Below are 22063 nucleotides of genomic sequence, written 5' to 3' on the forward strand. Positions count from 1 at the left end.
ATGGTGCCAAAAGTACCAATTAAGCCCATGCCAGACTTCTGACTTTATTCCTAAATTATCTTAATTTTATATTCTAAAATGTACATCAACTAATTAATACATTTTCAAATGAGAGATTGATCTTGCATTTTAACAAATTATTTTTCTTATAAACTATGTCAATATCTATGAAAAAAACCTAGATTTAGATTTTGGTAGGCTTAATGGGTACACTTACCCTAGCTGCTAGCACTCCCAGTTCATGTAAAGTCTGTAATTTCAGTGGTTTTACTCAATATAGTGAAGTTTCAGTTATATAACGTATTTGAATGCAGTTTAATTGTGTATTAAAAATGTCCCTGTTTTAGTGGACTCGACTGAGATAAGTTCAGAGTACTCATAACTATTGTGTTTTTATCAGATTAATTGAATTGAGGTAGGCTAATCTGTGTCCTCAAATGTTTGAGTTAGCTGAACTTGTTGGATTTTTGCAGCTAATCGCTACACCGGTTTAGAATGTATAATGTAAACATTCTTTATTCATATGAAAATACTGAACTATGAAAGTCACATGATCCATCTTACCTGTGTGTTTATGAGCTTCTTATCTCAGGTGTAGACATGTTTCTCTGCTGGTTCTTCAGAGCACAGGGCGAAAGACCCTTGTCTGGGTTAAAGTATCTCACATAAACTGCCTGAGGAAGAAACCCTGTCGTCGTGTTGTGCGGTGCAGTCTCCCGACAGCAGGGGGCGCTGCAGGGATCAACAGGACACGCGCTCGGGGCTCCATTACTTCCGCCTGCAGGACTGAGGAAAACAAATCGAGCTGAATCATCGCGCGCTGTGCGGATAGTCTCCTGAGTTCCAGCAAATATGGTGAGAAAGTGCGCTGTTTTCCTCTCAGAGTCGCTGCTAGTGCTCTGCTGGGCAGTGTGTGGAGCCGGCGTCGCGTGTAGCCGCTGAGGGGATGTGGATCGCGCGGGGTGCGCGTGTATGCGCGTGAAGGATGAGCATGAGTAAGCGGAATGAACGCGCTCGCGCTCGCGATGCAGAAACCCGAACATTAAACATTAAACATCATCATAACTGGTTATTACACTGGTGTTCGCGAATGTGCGTTTGTGTTTGGCCAGTATAACAGTGTGAGTGTGTTTATTCAGCGGGTTAAGAGTGTGTGTCGGGAGCGAGGCCGCGCGCTTTCGCTTTCACTAAACATGATTATAGTGTGTTTAATCTCCAGACTCGCGGACTGTGTGTTACTGTGTACAATCATTCGTCACTATAATGTCTGTGTGTAAATCTTCACAATGGGCTTGTTTTTCTCTTAAACTTTATTATTTGTCTTTTGTGTGTGTGTGTGTGTGTGTGTTGAAATGCGCCCTAGAAGTGAACTTTAACACACCTTTATTATAAAGAGCGCTCATTACTGTAATAATGCAGGCCTACTGTAGTGTGTGTGTGTGTGTGTGTAGTGTTCATGCGTGTTAATGCCGATCAGAGTAAGTTTAATGATGATACAGTGTGCAGTGAGTGTGTGTTAGGGTTGAGTGTGTAGTGTGTGTGTGTGTTAGGGCTGAGTGTGTGTTAGGGTTGAGTGTGTAGTGTGCAGTGAGTGTGTGTTAGGGTTGAGTGTGTAGTGTGCAGTGAGTGAGTGTTAGGGTTGAGTGTGTAGTGTGTGTGTGTGTTAGGGCTGAGTGTGTGTTAGGGTTGAGTGTGTAGTGTGCAGTGAGTGTGTGTTAGGGTTGAGTGTGTAGTGTGCAGTGAGTGAGTGTTAGGGTTGAGTGTGTAGTGTGTGTGTGTGTTAGGGCTGAGTGTGTGTTAGGGTTGAGTGTGTAGTGTGCAGTGAGTGTGTGTTAGGGTTGAGTGTGTAGTGTGCAGTGAGTGTGTGTTAGGGTTGAGTGTGTAGTGTGTGTGTGTGTTAGGGCTGAGTGTGTGTTAGGGTTGAGTGTGTAGTGTGCAGTGAGTGTGTGTTAGGGTTGAGTGTGTAGTGTGCAGTGAGTGAGTGTTAGGGTTGAGTGTGTAGTGTGTGTGTGTGTTAGGGCTGAGTGTGTGTTAGGGTTGAGTGTGTAGTGTGCAGTGAGTGTGTGTTAGGGTTGAGTGTGTAGTGTGCAGTGAGTGAGTGTTAGGGTTGAGTGTGTAGTGTGTGTGTGTGTTAGGGCTGAGTGTGTGTTAGGGTTGAGTGTGTAGTGTGCAGTGAGTGAGTGTTAGGGTTGAGTGTGTAGTGTGTGTGTGTGTTAGGGCTGAGTGTGTGTTAGGGTTGAGTGTGTAGTGTGCAGTGAGTGTGTGTTAGGGTTGAGTGTGTAGTGTGCAGTGAGTGAGTGTTAGGGTTGAGTGTGTAGTGTGTGTGTGTGTTAGGGCTGAGTGTGTGTTAGGGTTGAGTGTGTAGTGTGCAGTGAGTGTGTGTTAGGGTTGAGTGTGTAGTGTGCAGTGAGTGAGTGTTAGGGTTGAGTGTGTAGTGTGTGTGTGTGTTAGGGCTGAGTGTGTGTTAGGGTTGAGTGTGTAGTGTGCAGTGAGTGAGTGTTAGGGTTGAGTGTGTAGTGTGTGTGTGTGTTAGGGCTGAGTGTGTGTTAGGGTTGAGTGTGTAGTGTGCAGTGAGTGTGTGTTAGGGTTGAGTGTGTAGTGTGCAGTGAGTGAGTGTTAGGGTTGAGTGTGTAGTGTGTGTGTGTGTTAGGGCTGAGTGTGTGTTAGGGTTGAGTGTGTAGTGTGCAGTGAGTGTGTGTTAGGGTTGAGTGTGTAGTGTGTGTGTGTGTTAGGGCTGAGTGTGTGTTAGGGTTGAGTGTGTAGTGTGCAGTGAGTGAGTGTTAGGGTTGAGTGTGTAGTGTGTGTTACACACACGTCTCTGAGATTCACTGCTGATGATGATATTTGTGTTTTCAGTTTCGTAACCAGTATGACAATGACGTGACGGTGTGGAGTCCTCAGGTGAGTGTGTGTGTGTGTGTGGAGTCCTCAGGTGAGTGTGTGTGTGTGTGTGTGTGTGTGGAGTCCTCAGGTGAGTGTGTGAGTGTGTCTGTGGAGTGAGTGTGTGTGTGTGTGGAGTCCTCAGGTGAGTGTGTGTGTGCCTGTGGAGTGAGAGTGAGTGTGTGTGTGTGGAGTCCTCAGGTGAGTGTGTGTGTGTGTGCCTGTGGAGTGAGTGAGTGTGTGTGTGTGTGTGTGGAGTCCTCAGGCGAGTCTGTGTGTGTTTGTCTGTGGAGTGAGTCCTCAGGTAGGGGTGTGTGTGGAGTGAGTGTGTGTGTGTTTGTCTGTGGAGTGAGTGAATGTGTGTGTGTGTGTGTGTGTGTGTGTGTGGAGTCCTCAGGTGAGTGTGTGTGTGCCTGTGGAGTGAGTGTGTGTGTGTGTGTGTGTGTGTGTGTGGAGTCCTCAGGCGAGTCTGAGTGTGTGTGTGTGTGTGTGTGGAGTCCTCAGGCGAGTCTGTGTGTGTTTGTCTGTGGAGTGAGTCCTCAGGTAGGAGTGTGTGTGGAGTGAGTGTGTGTGTGTTTGTCTGTGGTGTGTGTGTGTGTGTGGAGGTGAGTGTGTGTGTGTGGAGGTGAGTGTGTGTGTGTGTGTGGAGTCCTCAGGTGAGTGTGTGTGTGTGTGCCTGTGGAGTCCTCAGGTGAGTGAGTGTGTGTGTGTGTGTGTGTGTGTGTGTGTGTGGAGTCCTCAGGCGAGTCTGTGTGTGTTTGTCTGTGGAGTGAGTCCTCGGGTAGGTGTGGGTGTGTGTGTGTGTGTGTGTGGAGTCCCCAGGTGTGTGTGTGTATGTGTGATGTTGATCTCTGTGTGTGTGTGTGTGTGTGTGTGTGTGTGTGTTCAGGGCCGCATCCACCAGATCGAGTACGCTATGGAGGCGGTGAAGCAGGGCTCAGCCACTGTCGGCCTGAAGTCTCACTCTCACGCTGTGCTGGTGGCACTGAAGGTACATCACACACACACACACACACACACACACACACACACACACACTCTCTCTCACGCTGTGCTGGTGGCGCTGAAGGTACATCACACACACACACACACACACACACACACACACTCACTCACGTTGTGCTGGTGGCGCTGAAGGTACATCACACACACACACTCTCTCTCTCTCTCTCTCTCTCTCTCTCTCTCTCTCTCTCTCTCTGACACACACACACACACTCTCTCTCTCTCTGACACACACACTCTTTCTCTACTGGCGTCTCTAGCGCTCGCTCTAGTAACCCTGTGTGTGTGTGTGTGTGTGTGTGTGCGTCCGCAGAGAGCTCAGTCGGAGCTGGCCGCTCACCAGAAGAAGATCCTGCATGTGGACAGTCACGTGGGCATCTCCATCGCCGGGCTGACGGCCGACGCCAGGCTCCTCTGGTAAACCAGCCTGAGATGCTATACGAGCTGACACACACACACACCGTACAGCGTGACGAGCTATGACAGCGTTATGACAGCGTTATGACGAGTTATGACGAGTTATGACAGCGTGACGAGTTATGACGAGTTATGACGAGTTATGACAGCGTGACGAGTTATGACGAGTTATGACAGCGTGACGAGTTATGACAGCGTGACGAGTTATGACAGCGTGACGAGTTATGACAGCGTGACGAGTTATGACAGCGTGACGAGTTATGACAGCGTTATGACGAGTTATGACACCGTGACGAGTTATGACAGCGTGATGAGTTATGACAGCGTGACGAGTTATGACAGCGTGACGAGTTATGACAGCGTGACGAGTTATGACAGCGTGACGAGTTATGACAGCGTGACGAGTTATGACAGCGTTATGACGAGTTATGACAGCGTTATGACGAGTTATGACAGCGTTATGACGAGTTATGACACCGTGACGAGTTATGACGAGTTATGACGAGTTATGACGAGTTATGACAGCGTGACGAGTTATGACGAGTTATGACAGCGTGACGAGTTATGACGAGTTATGACGAGTTATGACAGCGTGACGAGTTGACACCGTGACGAGTTATGACGAGTTATGACGAGTTATGACAGCGTGACGAGTTATGACGAGTTATGACAGCGTGACGAGTTATGACAGCGTGACGAGTTATGACAGCGTGACGAGTTATGACAGCGTTATGACGAGTTATGACAGCGTTATGACGAGTTATGACACCGTTATGACGAGTTATGACACCGTGACGAGTTATGACAGCGTGACGAGTTATGACAGCGTTATGACGAGTTATGACAGCGTTATGACGAGTTATGACACCGTGACGAGTTATGACGAGTTATGACGAGTTATGACAGCGTGACGAGTTATGACAGCGTGACGAGTTATGACAGCGTTATGACGAGTTATGACACCGTGACGAGTTATGACGAGTTATGACAGCGTGACGAGTTATGACACCGTGACGAGTTATGACGAGTTATGACGAGTTATGACGAGTTATGACGAGTTATGACGAGTTATGACGAGTTATGACAGCGTGATGAGTTATGACGAGTTATGACGAGTTATGACAGCGTGACGAGTTATGACGAGTTATGACAGCGTGACGAGTTATGACAGCGTGACGAGTTATGACAGCGTTATGACGAGTTATGACACCGTGACGAGTTATGACAGCGTGATGAGTTATGACAGCGTGACGAGTTATGACAGCGTGACGAGTTATGACAGCGTTATGACGAGTTATGACAGCGTTATGACGAGTTATGACACCGTGACGAGTTATGACGAGTTATGACGAGTTATGACGAGTTATGACGAGTTATGACGAGTTATGACGAGTTATGACGAGTTATGACAGCGTGACGAGTTATGACAGCGTGACGAGTTATGACAGCGTGACGAGTTATGACAGCGTGACGAGTTATGACAGCGTTATGACGAGTTATGACACCGTGACGAGTTATGACGAGTTATGACAGCGTGACGAGTTATGACAGCGTGACGAGTTATGACAGCGTGACGAGTTATGACAGCGTTATGACGAGTTATGACACCGTTATGACGAGTTATGACACCGTGACGAGTTATGACGAGTTATGACGAGTTATGACAGCGTGACGAGTTATGACAGCGTGACGAGTTATGACAGCGTGACGAGTTATGACAGCGTGACGAGTTATGACAGCGTTATGACGAGTTATGACAGCGTGACGAGTTATGACAGCGTGACGAGTTATGACAGCGTGACGAGTTATGACAGCGTGACGAGTTATGACAGCGTGACGAGTTATGACAGCGTGACGAGCGTGACGAGTTATGACAGCGTGACGAGTTATGACAGCGTGACGAGTTATGACAGCGTGACGAGTTATGACAGCGTGACGAGTTATGACAGCGTTATGACGAGTTATGACAGCGTGACGAGTTATGACAGCGTGACGAGTTATGACAGCGTGACGAGTTATGACAGCGTGACGAGCGTGACGAGTTATGACAGCGTGACGAGTTATGACAGCGTGACGAGTTATGACAGCGTGACGAGTTATGACAGCGTGACGAGTTATGACAGCGTGACGAGTTATGACAGCGTGACGAGTTATGACAGCGTGACGAGTTATGACAGCGTGACGAGTTATGACAGCGTGACGAGTTATGACAGCGTGACGAGTTATGACAGCGTGACGAGTTATGACAGCGTGACGAGTTATGACAGCGTGACGAGTTATGACAGCGTGACGAGTTATGACAGCGTGACGAGTTATGACGAGCGTGACGAGTTATGACGAGCGTGACGAGTTATGACGGCGTGACGAGTTATGACAGCGTGACGAGTTATGACAGCGTGACGAGTTATGACAGCGTGATGACGAGTTATGACAGCGTGACGAGTTATGACAGCGTGATGACGAGTTATGACAGCGTGATGACGAGTTATGACAGCGTGACGAGTTATGACAGCGTGATGACGAGTTATGACAGCGTGACGAGTTATGACAGCGTGATGACGAGTTATGACAGCGTGACGAGTTATGACAGCGTGATGACGAGTTATGACAGCGTGACGAGTTATGACAGCGTGACGAGTTATGACAGCGTGACGAGTTATGACAGCGTGATGACGAGTTATGACAGCGTGACGAGTTATGACAGCGTGACGAGTTATGACAGCGTTATGACGAGTTATGACACCGTTATGACGAGTTATGACACCGTGACGAGTTATGACGAGTTATGACGAGTTATGACAGCGTGACGAGTTATGACAGCGTGACGAGTTATGACAGCGTGACGAGTTATGACAGCGTGACGAGTTATGACAGCGTTATGACGAGTTATGACAGCGTGACGAGTTATGACAGCGTGACGAGTTATGACAGCGTGACGAGTTATGACAGCGTGACGAGTTATGACAGCGTGACGAGCGTGACGAGTTATGACAGCGTGACGAGTTATGACAGCGTGACGAGTTATGACAGCGTGACGAGTTATGACAGCGTTATGACGAGTTATGACAGCGTGACGAGTTATGACAGCGTGACGAGTTATGACAGCGTGACGAGCGTGACGAGCGTGACGAGTTATGACAGCGTGACGAGTTATGACAGCGTGACGAGTTATGACAGCGTGACGAGTTATGACAGCGTGACGAGTTATGACAGCGTGACGAGTTATGACAGCGTGACGAGTTATGACAGCGTGACGAGTTATGACAGCGTGACGAGTTATGACAGCGTGACGAGTTATGACAGCGTGATGACGAGTTATGACAGCGTGACGAGTTATGACAGCGTGATGACGAGTTATGACAGCGTGACGAGTTATGACAGCGTGATGACGAGTTATGACAGCGTGACGAGTTATGACAGCGTGACGAGTTATGACAGCGTGACGAGTTATGACAGCGTGATGACGAGTTATGACAGCGTGATGACGAGTTATGACAGCGTGACGAGTTATGACAGCGTGACGAGTTATGACAGCGTGATGACGAGTTATGACAGCGTGACGAGTTATGACAGCGTGATGACGAGTTATGACAGCGTGACGAGTTATGACAGCGTGACGAGTTATGACAGCGTGACGAGTTATGACAGCGTGACGAGTTATGACAGCGTGACGAGTTATGACAGCGTGACGAGTTATGACGGCCGCTGTACTGCTGCTTCATAAGCGCCGCCTGTTGCGGATCGAACAGAAGCTCATGAGCTCTCAGAACATCTGGACAGCAGGACACACAGCACCAGTCGCACGCTTGGACTTGTTGTAAAGTTTTCTTTGATCGAAGCAGAGACCAGTGAGACAGTCGGGATCGCGTTCAACAGCAGTTGTTCTTTATTGTAGTGCATTGTGTTTACATTATAGTGCAGTGGTTCCCAACCTTTTTCCTTGGGCCCCCCCCATGTACATATTTAACAATCCGTGACCCCCCCCCCCCATATATATATAGGGGTGTAACGGTTCACAAAATTCACGATTCGATATGATACACTTGTCACGGTTCGGTACGTTTTCCATACAGCAAAAAGAAAGAAATGCCAGAGAAATTTCCTTGATTTCATTTTTTTATTTTATTAAAACTAACATCATAAAGTATGATTTTTTTTTTTACTTTGAGCAATTCTAGAGCTATAATTCACTCTTCTTATGAGCATATAAAACAAAACAGCTCCTTGGAAAAAATTAAATGTAATATTGTAGTAGTTATAAACAAAGGGTTATTTTAGTTCAGATTAACATTTGAGGGCATCAATGTTATTCATAATGTCGAAATAAAACCGACGTAATGTTACTTGAAGGCATTATAGCCACTATTCCTGCCAAACCTCCATGGGTGCAGTGAGTGTTACTACAGTAAATCCATGGTGAATATTGCAGATCTGTGGACACTGGAGAGTTCATTCACGGCACAATGTTTCTCCTGGTTTCCACGTCAGCGATATTTGATCCGTTAATAATGGAGAAATGTGAATGCTTCTCACTAGATCTCGCAGCGATGTTATTACTTTAGTGGCAAGTTCAAATGCTTTCTTTACTGGATCTCTTATTAGCGCTGTGTAGTAACAGTGTCGCATGATCACGATCGGCTCGCGCTGCACTGGTCCAAACTGATAAACGGTCCTTCAACCACACAATAACGAGCAGTTTCGTTCCGCTTGCTTCACGTTTGCCATCTGCTGTTGGGCAATGCTGTGGTCGCGCCGGCGTCTCTTATGAGCGCGACTGTGTCAGTATACAGTTATCTGTGCGCTAATGAGCGCGACTGTGTCAGTATACAGTTATCTGTGCGCTAATGAGCGCGACTGTGTCAGTATACAGTTATCTGTGCGCTAATGAGCGCGACTGTGTCAGTATACAGTTATCTGTGCGCTAATGAGCGAGCTAGCCCCGCGTGACCCGCCTACATCTGACATAACCAAATTGTAATTGAAATTCACCTCAAAGCATATCCGCTCCCTGTGTTGGGAACCAATGCTCTAGTGGAACAGCTAGTGTTGATCAGCTGTGAGGACGTGTCACTCAGAGTGTGTGTGTGTGTGTGTGTGTGTGTGTGTGTGTGTCTCTCTCTGCAGTAACTTCATGCGTCAGGAGTGTCTGGACTCCAGGTTCGTGTTCGACAGGCCTCTCCCCGTGTCCAGGCTGGTGTCGCTCATCGGGAGCAGTATCCTTTCAGGAGTGTGTGTGTGTGTGTGTGTGTTCATCTGTCTGTGTGTGTGTGTGTGTGTGTGTGTGTGTAGGGCTGCCCCCTAACAGTCCACTAACCGTTCCAGCAAAAAAAAGAAGTGAGATCAGGTGTTGGGTGCATATCCAGGTGTGTGTGTGTGTGGAGAAGCTCCTGCTGCATGACACACACACTGCATTACTCCCTCATACACACACACGAGTAATGAGAACTGTAAAGGCTCTACTTTCATTTATGTAAACTCACAATAACAATAAAACATTGTGCTTTTGTAAACAGTGGTGCTTTATTCTGCCGACTCGCCCTGAGCTCGAGCGCATCACATGACGAAGCTCAGAGTAAACACACACACACACACACACACACACCTCGGGGATATATCTGACGAGAGCTGGACACCTCTACACTCTCTCTCGCGTCTACACTCCAGTGAACAGATTCCAGAGGAGAATAAGCCTTCTCTGGTGACCTGTGTGAGAGGAGCACCTGTGTGAGAGGAGCAGAGGCGGAGATGAGGAGACTCGACCTCTGCAGCCGAACACACAGAAACCATCTCCAGTGAACTATTGCAGTGTTAGACTCATTCTGTTCTTCTCGCCACACTCGTGATCGTTGTGTTAGCTGGTGCGCTGTGTGTGTGTGTGTGTGTGTTAGAGCGCTGGCTAGCTATACGGCTCTTATATAGGCGATTATCGGCTTATTAACGTGCAATAGTCAGCTAACGGCTCAGATGAACGCCTGCTAGCTGACTGTAGGAGTGTGGACTGAGCGCTAGTCGTGTGTGTGTGTGTGTGTTAGAGCGCTGGCTAGCTGACTGTAGGAGTGTAGACTGAGCGCTAGTCGTGTGTGTGTGTGTGTGTGTGTTAGAGCGCTGGCTAGCTGACTGTAGGAGTGTGGACTGAGCGCTAGTCGTGTGTGTGTGTGTGTGTTAGAGCACTGGCTAGCTGACTGTAGGAGTGTAGACTGAGCGCTAGTCGTGTGTGTGTGTGTGTGTTAGAGCGCTGGCTAGCTGACTGTAGGAGTGTGGACTGAGCGCTAGTCGTGTGTGTGTGTGTGTGTTAGAGCGCTGGCTAGCTGACTGTAGGAGTGTAGACTGAGCGCTAGTCGTGTGTGTGTGTGTGTTAGAGCGCTGGCTAGCTGACTGTAGGAGTGTGGACTGAGCGCTAGTCGTGTGTGTGTGTTAGAGCGCTGGCTAGCTGACTGTAGGAGTGTGGACTGAGCGCTAGTCGTGTGTGTGTGTGTGTGTTAGAGCGCTGGCTAGCTGACTGTAGGAGTGTGGACTGAGCGCTAGTCGTGTGTGTGTGTTAGAGCGCTGGCTTGCTGACTGTAGGAGTGTGGACTGAGCGCTAGTCGTGTGTGTGTGTGTGTGTTAGAGCGCTGGCTAGCTGACTGTAGGAGTGTAGACTGAGCGCTAGTCGTGTGTGTGTGTGTGTGTGTGTTAGAGCGCTGGCTAGCTGACTGTAGGAGTGTGGACTGAGCGCTAGTCGTGTGTGTGTGTGTGTGTTAGAGCGCTGGCTAGCTGACTGTAGGAGTGTGGACTGAGCGCTAGTCGTGTGTGTGTGTGTGTGTGTTAGAGCGCTGGCTAGCTGACTGTAGGAGTGTGGACTGAGCGCTAGTCGTGTGTGTGTGTTAGAGCGCTGGCTAGCTGACTGTAGGAGTGTGGACTGAGCGCTAGTCGTGTGTGTGTGTGTGTGTGTTAGAGCGCTGGCTAGCTGACTGTAGGAGTGTGGACTGAGCGCTAGTCGTGTGTGTGTGTGTGTGTGTTAGAGCGCTGGCTAGCTGACTGTAGGAGTGTGGACTGAGCGCTAGTCGTGTGTGTGTGTGTGTGTGTTAGAGCGCTGGCTAGCTGACTGTAGGAGTGTGGACTGAGCGCTAGTCGTGTGTGTGTGTTAGAGCGCTGGCTAGCTGACTGTAGGAGTGTGGACTGAGCGCTAGTCGTGTGTGTGTGTGTGTGTTAGAGCGCTGGCTAGCTGACTGTAGGAGTGTGGACTGAGCGCTAGTCGTGTGTGTGTGTGTGTGTGTTAGAGCGCTGGCTAGCTGACTGTAGGAGTGTGGACTGAGCGCTAGTCGTGTGTGTGTGTGTGTGTTAGAGCGCTGGCTAGCTGACTGTAGGAGTGTAGACTGAGCGCTAGTCGTGTGTGTGTGTGTGTGTGTGTTAGAGCGCTGGCTAGCTGACTGTAGGAGTGTGGACTGAGCGCTAGTCGTGTGTGTGTGTGTGTGTGTTAGAGCGCTGGCTAGCTGACTGTAGGAGTGTGGACTGAGCGCTAGTCGTGTGTGTGTGTGTGTGTGTGTTAGAGCGCTGGCTAGCTGACTGTAGGAGTGTGGACTGAGCGCTAGTCGTGTGTGTGTGTGTGTGTTAGAGCGCTGGCTAGCTGACTGTAGGAGTGTAGACTGAGCGCTAGTCGTGTGTGTGTGTGTGTGTTAGAGCGCTGGCTAGCTGACTGTAGGAGTGTGGACTGAGCGCTAGTCGTGTGTGTGTGTGTGTGTGTTAGAGCGCTGGCTAGCTGACTGTAGGAGTGTGGACTGAGCGCTAGTCGTGTGTGTGTGTGTGTGTGTGTTAGAGCGCTGGCTAGCTGACTGTAGGAGTGTGGACTGAGCGCTAGTCGTGTGTGTGTGTTAGAGCGCTGGCTAGCTGACTGTAGGAGTGTGGACTGAGCGCTAGTCGTGTGTGTGTGTGTTAGAGCGCTGGCTAGCTGACTGTAGGAGTGTGGACTGAGCGCTAGTCGTGTGTGTGTGTGTGTGTGTGTTAGAGCGCTGGCTAGCTGACTGTAGGAGTGTGGACTGAGCGCTAGTCGTGTGTGTGTGTGTGTGTGTTAGAGCGCTGGCTAGCTGACTGTAGGAGTGTGGACTGAGCGCTAGTCGTGTGTGTGTGTTAGAGCGCTGGCTAGCTGACTGTAGGAGTGTGGACTGAGCGCTAGTCGTATGTGTGTGTGTTAGAGCGCTGGCTAGCTGACTGTAGGAGTGTGGACTGAGCGCTAGTCGTGTGTCTGCTAGCTGACTGTAGGAGTGTGGACTGAGCGCTAGTCGTGTGTCGCGCTGAGATTAGCCGTTTCCTGAACGCGTGTCAGAAACACAGATCCCCACGCAGCGCTACGGCAGACGCCCCTACGGAGTCGGGCTGCTCATCGCAGGATATGACGTGAGTACCACAGACAAGAGTGTGTGTGTGTGTGTGTTGAGTGCTGTATCTGATGAGCTGTGTGTGTGTGTGTGTGTGTGTGTGTGTGTGTGTGTGAGCAGGACATGGGTCCGCACATCTTCCAGACGTGTCCCTCGGCGAACTACTTCGACTGTAAGGCGATGTCCATCGGCGCGCGCTCTCAGTCGGCCCGCACTTACCTGGAGCGCCACATGGAGGCCTTCCTGGACTGTACGTCTCACACCTCACACACAGGCCTGGGGTTACCACTGCGCAGTCATCTAATGAGTGTGTGTGTGTGTGTGTGTGCAGGTAACCTGAACGATCTGGTGCAGCACGGCCTGCGTGCGCTGAGAGAGACGCTTCCCGCTGAACAGGATCTGACCACCAAGGTTTGACACTTCCTCACACACACACTCATACACACACACACACACACACACACACACACACACACACTCTCTCTCTCTCTCTCTCTCCCGCAGCCTCCTCACACACTCTCTCACACACACACACACTCTCTCTCACACACACACAAACACACACACACTCTCTCCGCAGCCAATAACATTATTGTATTCTATTATTGTAGATCTAGCCTAAACGTGAGCGCGTCCTCATCTCACTGGCACAGATCCAGTATTCCCGAGTGAGTAAAGTCAGTGCAGATCAGAGTGCTGTGAGACCTCCACACACACGCCTCTGACCTCTGACCTCTACTGACGCGTGCTCTCGCCCTTCGCTGACTCACACCATAAGCTGGAATGACTATAGGGTTATTAGTTTTTATTGGTAAAGTGAGTGTTAATCTTAATCCTGGTCGTCCAGAATAACAGGTTTGTCTGAGCAGCGCCCTCTGCTGGACAGGCCTGGGTCTGCGTGTCCTTCACCCTGAGGATTATGGGTCAAAACATTTGGCCAAAAATAAATAAATTTGTTATAAAGAACAAGCCCAGCCCATGTGGATAAAGCACCGCATTACTGACGCAGTTAGTTACTGTTAAGGGAGTAACACTGATATGCATTAGTTGTGTGTGTGTGTGAGTCCCGGCGCTGCTGTAACGCTGCTGTCCCGCAGAACGTGTCCATCGGGATCGTGGGGAAGGAGCTGGAGTTCACCATCTATGATGACGACGAGGTGTCTCGCTTCCTGGAGGGCCTGGAGGAGCGGCCGCAGAGACGGGTGAGTGTGTGAGTCCTGTCCTCCAGCACAGGGGTTCCTGCAGCGCCTGACTCTGTGTGTGTGTGTGTGTGTGTGTGTGTGTGTGTGTCACAGGTGGCCCCGCCGGCGGACGAAGCGGCTCCAGCGGTGCCTGATGAACCCATGGAGCACTAGCACACACTCCTGCACTTCTGACCCGAGATAACACATCTAAACTCATCACACATTACTCAATGAAACCTTCATTTTCTATATCTGTGAGTGTTGGAGAAATAAACTGTTCTTGTTTCTTTCTGAGTGTGTGTGTTTATGCTGTCAGTGTGTGTGTTCATTATCCCTCACGAGAGCTGCGGCGTTCATCATATCTCCTCCATCTATGGGCTGTGTACACCTGGCCACTGCATGCGTCTCTCAGATCGCATCGCTGTCTGATTTATCAAAGCGACTCCATTTACACCTGGTCAAATAAATGTGTTTTTGCCAAACGGATTTAAATCCGATCTGTTTACTTCCTGTCTCTATGAAGCCCCTCCTCCTGAAATGCACACTGTGCTCTGATTGGTCGGCTGGAGCAGTGTGTTGTGATTGGTCGAGCACTTCGCGTGTGTTTGGGAAATGCCCCGCCCCTTACCATATCCGGCAGTTTAACACACTACTAACTCACTCAGCCAGGCCCCGCCCCTTTATTCTGCGCATTAATTATTCTAATGAGTAATATTGGGACGTGCTCATTCCCGGAAGAAACTCAAACATTTACTGGAGTCGTCAGGAAAGAGAAGCTGAGCTGCTCCCAGTGAAACGCTTCAGGAACGAGAACACGTGGGCGGGGCTTGATCGGGTGATTGTGGTTTGCTATTGGCTGATCTCATGTGAGTGACAGGTTAAAGCCCCACCCTCATCCTCAGAGAAGAGGAATGGATTCAGATTGAAGATTATGGGATGGTCCACTCAAAGACAAAGGGTGTGTGTGTGTGTGTGTGTCTGGCTCGCTGAGAGGTGAACCCTTCATCTGATGATGATGATGATGAACCACAGAAACAAATATCAGGTGTGAGTTTTATTAACATTATCACAGCAGAATATGATAGACATTCATGCAATCATGCAGGTATGACAATAACACATCAGTAAATAAAGCATCAGTGACAGAAGTGATTAAATAAGTGATGAAATGTGAAGCGCATCAACTCTAGTCATAATAACTGTGTTTACTGTGATAAAGCCTCCCACTGCCCTCAGGCCTGCAGTGCATTATGGGTCGTTCTCTGTCAGTGAGGAATCATATATAATAATATTAGAGGTCTGAAATATGAACATGCTAAGTGAATATGTGCTAAATGCAGCGGCTCAGTGCGTTCTCCTGTGTGCGCTTCTGAAGACGAGTGTGAAACAGGTGACGGCTCAGTAGTGATGTCTGCTCCTCCGTCTGATGTCACTTCCTGTCTGAGCGCCGGTCTCCGGCTGTGATTGGCTGCTGGCGTCGGCTGTCTCCTCATGTCCGCCGCTCTCTCTCGTCAGGTCAGGAGAATGAACACAGCAGAAATGCTCATTACGGCTGTCGTCGGGAGGATCTGGGGAAGAACAGGCTCATTACACACACCAGTGCCAGTACACACCAGTACACACTGCTCATGATCTCCCAGTATAACCACAGCTCTCAGTGCTTAGCTCACTGTGCTTCACACACGTCTCCTTACTCCGTCACACTAAAGCTACCACTACACTGCACGTCTGGAGTGGGTCAGGAGAGGTCATCACAGTTGTCCTCAGACGAGAACGGGGACGGAAGCGCATTCCTCTAGAAAACACATTCCCTTGGATGTAGTAAGCAGTAAACGCCTGTTATGATCTATTCTGCAAAGGTGAAGTCTAGTGCAGACCTGTATGATAACATTGAAGCACTAGCGCTGATAAACCCTGTGCTGAACCAGAGGTCAGAGGTCGCGCTAGCCGGATATCTTCCGTCATTATCCGTCTGAAGGCCATCCGTCATTCTGCCAGATTACGCTGAGGGCGGTCTGCTGTACTCTGAAACTGTAATTCTCCTCTCCACTTGCGCACATTAATTGACATATCTCGTATTGTCATAATGACATTCAAACGCACATAAGTATAGAACCAGCTCTTAATGCGCATGTGAACGCCATCAGCGTTTCTCACAGGTTCGCGTGTAAAGTCTATGTAGAGAGAATGGTGTCGTCTTAGCGGCCCCTAATTTAATAACAAATGATCGTTGCGACGGAAGCGAATCAATCAAAACTAACTTTAGCTGGAAAATAACTTTATTAAAGAACCGCTATAAAGCCAAAACAATCTCTGTTACCTTAAATTATACGTTTATCTCTGTAAAGCTGCTTTGAAACAATCTACATTGTTAAAAGCGCTATATAAATGAAGATGACTAGACTTGCTTGACTTAATCCAGGAACAAGTTGGTCACCCCATCATGAAACTTCACTGCATAATACACCAAGAACATCTTTGTGCAAAAATGTCAAATTCAGATCTTGCAGTGGTTGTTAACTTCACAGTGAAGCGCTCTGCTCTAGCACACAGAGATATCCCTCTCCAGCGGTCCGGAGGCTGAGCTGCGGGAACGGGATATCCCTCTCCAGCGGTCCGGTGGCTGAGCTGCGGGAACGGGATATCCCTCTCCAGCGGTCCGGAGGCTGAGCTGCGGGAACGGGATATCCCTCTCCAGCGGTCCGGTGGCTGAGCTGCGGGAACGGGATATCCCTCTCCAGCGGTCCGGTGGCTGAGCTGCGGGAACGGGCTGGGGCGGTCTGTCAGCTGCTCTGATGCTATAAAGGCCTTCCTGGCTGGAAAAGGCCAAGACAGTCCACGGAGCACAGCATCAGCACCGCTGAAATATGCAAACACATCATAGTCGGAGTTCACAACAAGATTTCGGGAATTTCAGAAGTATGGGCCCATGTTCTCATTCTTGATTAAACCCGATAGCTTTGATGGACATGAACTGGATTTAGCTCTGATGGATTGGCTGGATATGCAGAACGTGGGAATGGAGTTGATTGAGCTGAAGACTTCAACACTGTGGGTGAGGACGTTTGCAGAGCTACGGAAACAGCTGGAAGGCATGACCACGGGACCTGCATCTTCACCTGCTGGATATCTGTACCAGATACGTTTTGCTGTCTCAGGAAGAGTGCATTGGCTTTCCTCGGACCAACATATCTCTGTGAGCAGATATTCTCACAGATGAAGAGCGTGCTCAGCCCCTCCCGCAGGCGTTTGACACGCCGAAGCTTGCAACTTAAAGTGACTAAATACGAACCCCAACTTATGCAGCTCAGCAAGGAAAAGCAGGGCCAGGGATCACACTGACTGGTAAGCATCTGTTTAATGTAGCACACATGACTTTACATACAAGGGCTCTGTTTCATAAGCATGGCAGCATGTCACGGTTGGTAGAGCCGCTGTCTCATTCTGGGCCGGGTTTCCCGATGCATCTTAGCTCTTAGGCCCCGTCCACACTACTGCGTTCTCATTTAGAAACGGAGACCTTTTGCTGCGTTTGCACCTCCCGTCCACACTAAAGCGGCAAAAACGGAGACCCAAAACGGAGAAGTTTAGAAACGCTGCCGACCCGTTTTTCGTTTTGAATCTCCGGAGGGCGTTTTAGTGTGGACGGGTCAAACGGAGGACTTTAGAAACGATGACGCAGTAGAGGCTCGCGCTCGGCTCTGTGATTGGGTGTCGTCAGTCATGGCGTATATCTTTGCTAGCAGCTGTTGTGCAAGTAAATTCTGCATTTTACAATGCTATAACTGCCTACATGCGCCGGAGGCAAGCTATTATTCCAGCGATCTGTGACAATTCCTGTGTGCAGTGGCGGTACCGACCGTACATGGAGTGTCGGTTCTGGGTTAACCCGGGAAGAACCAGTGCATGGTGGGATAATTGATGGTCAAGTGCTACTCTACTGGTTTCAAGTGCTCCTCAAGTGCTCTCTGTGTTCTGCATCTGACCCGCGTCTCGGAGAGATCCTCTGCCCACACCAGCTCTTCTAACCCTAACCCTAACCCTCCTGAGTGAACTTCTGTTTAATAAACCTTCACTGACTTTGCCATTGCTTCCGTCTTTATTATCATTACACAGCATTATTGTATAGTTCTCATATGTTTTGTCTTAATTCTCCTGTTTTGACATTTACTGCCATTATAACTGAGTGAAATTTAAGATGATAAAAAAGATTGTTGTAATGTTGGTAAGGTTAATGATTTAAACTCAGATGTTAATGTTTTTATAAGGATGGCAGCCTTGTGTCATACTCTGTTTATAGTTACAATGTCCTGATTATGGGAACTAAATGTTATCAAATGTTGCTATGGAATAAAACTACAGATTCCCTGGATATTAAACTTTTGATGTGATGTCATAATTAAACTTAATGTTGACATGGCACACTAATAAGCAAGAAAGTTTGAAAAGGGCCCTTTATATCAGAAAGGTTGCCGAGCCCTGCAGTAGAGCGTTCGATTCCCAGGGAAAGCAAGAACTGATACGAATGTAAATGTGTGCCTTTAAATGTAATGTAAGTCGCTGTGGATAAAAGCTTCTGCCAAATGTAAATGTAAACGTGTTTTCTAAGTTTCTCCTTTTGTATAGATGTGAGTTCACTGAGTGCATGCAACTGTTTTGATAGTATTTACATTTTTGGATTTTGAATATATATTTATCTGCATTATGAAAAGTGACCTCAGTACTGAGAGCCGGGTGCTAGCGAGGGTAAAGGAAGGGTAACTGGTCTGACCGTCCCACTGCTGGCCGCTGGATTCTGCAGTGCATGCTGGGATTGAGTCCACGAGCCGGCCCTCCTGCATCACACGCGTGATCTCCTGCAGCTGCTGTAGTAACTGCTGCTCCTCCTCCACTGCAGCTCCAGCACTGCACACACACACACACACACACGAGGTGTGATTTGTGCATTTACTTTGCAAACTAAAGAAAAACACTGTGTCTGAATGTACTGTGAATGCATGGCCGCAGGAACTAGGGGTTCTGAGGGAGCTACAGCGCCCCCTGCTGACAGCATGAGAATTACAAATGATATGACTTGAAAAGGTTTTTGTTTTTCAACAGGTTTTTAATTTTCCACCTTTATTCATAAAATTATTCAAAATATTATTTTGTTTTTATATGATGTCAAATGTGGTTTTGTGATTTTGAGATCCATCAGAATTTAAAAAAGCAAATCTAAAAATGAATCAGACTATGATATGAATTTTTTTTTTATTGTCATATCTGTCATCTTATGCCAGGTTTCTTAAATTAAATCAATAAATTAAATCAGAATGCAAAGACACTGTGTATGTTAGTAATACAATGAAATCAGTAGCTATCAATAAAATCCATCTTATTTCTCCATTTTATTTTTCGTGTTCGCATTTATGAGGAAAAAACAATGTTACGAACGTGACAGTTCTCCGTTACCGATGTGAGCGCTCTGAAAGCGGCACTAAAAGACGGCTTGGTCGAACGATTTAGCACCGTATCAGCACCGCATCAGCACCGCACCGCGTCAGCACCGCATCACCGCATCAGCACCGCGTCAGCACCGCGTCAGCACCGAAAACAGGAGATTTTTGTTCTTTTTGGGGGCATTTTGTTTGTGTTCAGGGTTCCTGTGTGTTCCTGGAGGTGTTCCTCAACACACTGAAAAAATAGTTTGCTACTTCTAAATGAATGTAAATATTGTCAGTGCACTGAACTTGAAAAGTATTTACATGACTATAATAATAATAATAATAATAATAATACTAATGGTTAATGCAAAATTTTAGCCAAATAATCCAACGATTAATATTTATGTAAACAAATTTATTGATCAAAACTATAGTAACACAACAGCATATAGCAATAGGTCAGAGATATTCCCACATCACTGGGTTTGCTTCTGGGTCATTTTAACACCTTTTTTAAACTCGGTATTTTATTTAGCCATGTTTACTAAAAGTATAGTTTTATAAAATTGCTGTAGGCAGTAAAATCTGTCACATATCAACTGCAAGATTTAATTAATTGATTTACCTTTTTCTAACTGGCAGCCTTAAAGGGATAGTTCACGCACGCACACACAGGTTTCTTAAATTAAATCAATAAATTAAATCAGAATGCAAAGACACTGTGTATGTTAGTAATACAATGAAATCAGTAGCCTATCAATAAAATCCATCTTATTTCTCCATTTTATTTTTCGTGTTCGCATTTATGAGGAAAAAACAATGTTACGAACGTGACAGTTCTCCGTTACCGACGTGAGCTCTCTGAAAGCGGCACTAAAAGACGGCTTGGTCGAACGATTTAATCGCACTTTACAAACCATGATTTGGAAGTTCACGAAGACCACAAAAATTGGGATAAATGCATCAGCACCGCACCGCATCAGCACCGCGTCAGCACCGCATCAGCACCGCATCAGCACCGCACCACATCAGCACCGCACCACATCAGCACCGCATCAGCACCACACCGCATCAGCACCGCACCACATCAGCACCACATCGCATCAGCACCGCACCACATCAGCACCACACCGCATCAGCACCACATCGCATCAGCACCACACTGCATCAGCACCGCACCACATCAGCACATCGCATCAGCACCGCACCACATCAGCACCGCACCACGTCAGCACCACACCACGTCAGCACCACACCGCATCAGCACCGCACCACATCAGCACCACACCGCATCAGCACCACATCAGCACCGCACCGCATCAGCACCGCATCAGCACCACATCAGCACCGCATCAGCACCGCATCAGCACCGCGTCAGCACCACGTCAGCACCGCGTCAGCACCGCGTCAGCACCGCATCAGCACCGCGTCAGCACCGCGTCAGCACATCAGCACCGCATCAGCACCGCATCAGCACCGTCACCGCATCAGCACCCTACCACATCAGCACCACACCGCATCAGCACCGCACCACATCAGCATCACACCGCATCAGCACCGCACCACATCAGCACCACACCGCATCAGCACCACATCAGCACCACACCGCATCAGCACCACATCAGCACCACACCGCATCAGCACCGCATCAGCACCGCACCACATCAGCATCACACCGCATCAGCACCGCACCACATCAGCACCACACCGCATCAGCACCACATCAGCACCACACCGCATCAGCACCGCATCAGCACCGCGTCACCACATCAGTACCACACCGCGTCAGCACCGCATCAGCACCGTGTCAGCACCGAAAACAGGAGATGTTTGTTCTTTTTAACACACACATTTTCATGTTTTTGTGGGTTGGGCAACAGTGTAGACACTATTAGTAATCAGTATAATAATAATTAGTATAATTATATTTACGCAAGATTTAATATAATAGGACTGCAACAAGTGTTAGCAATATTACTTAAAGGGATAGTTCACCCAAAAATGAAAATTCTGTCATCATTTACTCTCCCTCAAGTTGTTCCAAACCTGTATGAGTTTCTTTGTTCTGCTGAACACAAAGGAAGATATTTGGAAAAATGTCTGTAATCAAAAAATATTTACTATGGAAGTCAATGGGGACCGAGATCTGTTGATTACAGACATTTTTCTAAATATCTTCCTCAGACAAAAATGACAAAAATGTCTGTAATCAACAGATCTCGGTCCCCATTGACTTCCATAGTAAATATTTTTTGATTACAGACATTTTTCCAAATATCTTCCTTTGTGCTCAGCAGAACAAAGAAACTCATACAGGTTTGGAAGGGTGAGTAAATGATGACAGAATTTTCATTTTTGGGTGAACTATCCCTTTAAGTAATATAGCTAACACTTGTTGCAGTCCTACTATATTAAATCTTGCGTAAATATAATTATACTAATTATTATTATACTGATTACTAATAGTGTCTACACTGTTGCCCAACCCACAAAAACATGAAAATGTGTGTGTTATGATCCTATCCCAAATTAAACAGGTACAATAGTAAAGATAATAGAATATAGTCTCAGTATTAATCCAGGCGTTTATCCACACGCACGATATCATGCGTCATCACGGCAAGGTACGCGACGATCGACACTTCATTGACACTTAGTTTGCAAAGTAAATGCAGAAATCACACCTCATACACGTCACACTCACTGCACACACACACACACACACACACACACACACACACACACACACACAGACACACAGATAGATATCCACACCTGGCTGTATCGACGCTGGCTGATG

At 47.8% G+C, this 22063-nt stretch overlaps 2 protein-coding genes across 2 annotated transcripts in view; one reads left to right on the top strand and one right to left on the bottom strand.

Annotated features, from left to right (window-relative positions):
- Positions 1–736: 736 nt before the first annotated feature.
- On the top strand, positions 737–14134 carry psma1 (proteasome 20S subunit alpha 1). The gene is made up of 10 exons (XM_084095835.1): positions 737–855; positions 2857–2901; positions 3770–3871; positions 4199–4302; positions 9427–9515; positions 12605–12675; positions 12777–12906; positions 12988–13067; positions 13754–13858; positions 13952–14134. Exons 1-10 carry the CDS (start codon positions 853–855, stop codon positions 14009–14011), a joined length of 789 nt encoding a protein of 262 aa, XP_083951961.1. The 5' UTR covers positions 737–852; the 3' UTR covers positions 14012–14134.
- Positions 14135–14850: 716 nt separating this feature from the next.
- The window catches only part of ric3b (RIC3 acetylcholine receptor chaperone b), a 12657-nt gene continuing 5444 nt past the window's right edge, over positions 14851–22063 (bottom strand). The window contains exons 4-6 of the mRNA XM_084094456.1: positions 22039–22063; positions 18612–18745; positions 14851–15408 (exon numbers count right to left, since the gene is read on the bottom strand). The exon at positions 22039–22063 is cut by the window's right edge and continues 69 nt beyond it. Of these exons, the coding sequence (XP_083950582.1) occupies positions 15239–15408; positions 18612–18745; positions 22039–22063 (329 nt within the window). The 3' untranslated portion in view covers positions 14851–15238. The remainder of the gene's footprint in view (positions 15409–18611; positions 18746–22038) is intronic.

This window comes from Abramis brama, assembly GCF_963993115.1.
Source record: "Abramis brama genome assembly, chromosome: 20".
Classification (NCBI taxonomy): Eukaryota; Metazoa; Chordata; class Actinopteri; order Cypriniformes; family Leuciscidae; genus Abramis; species Abramis brama.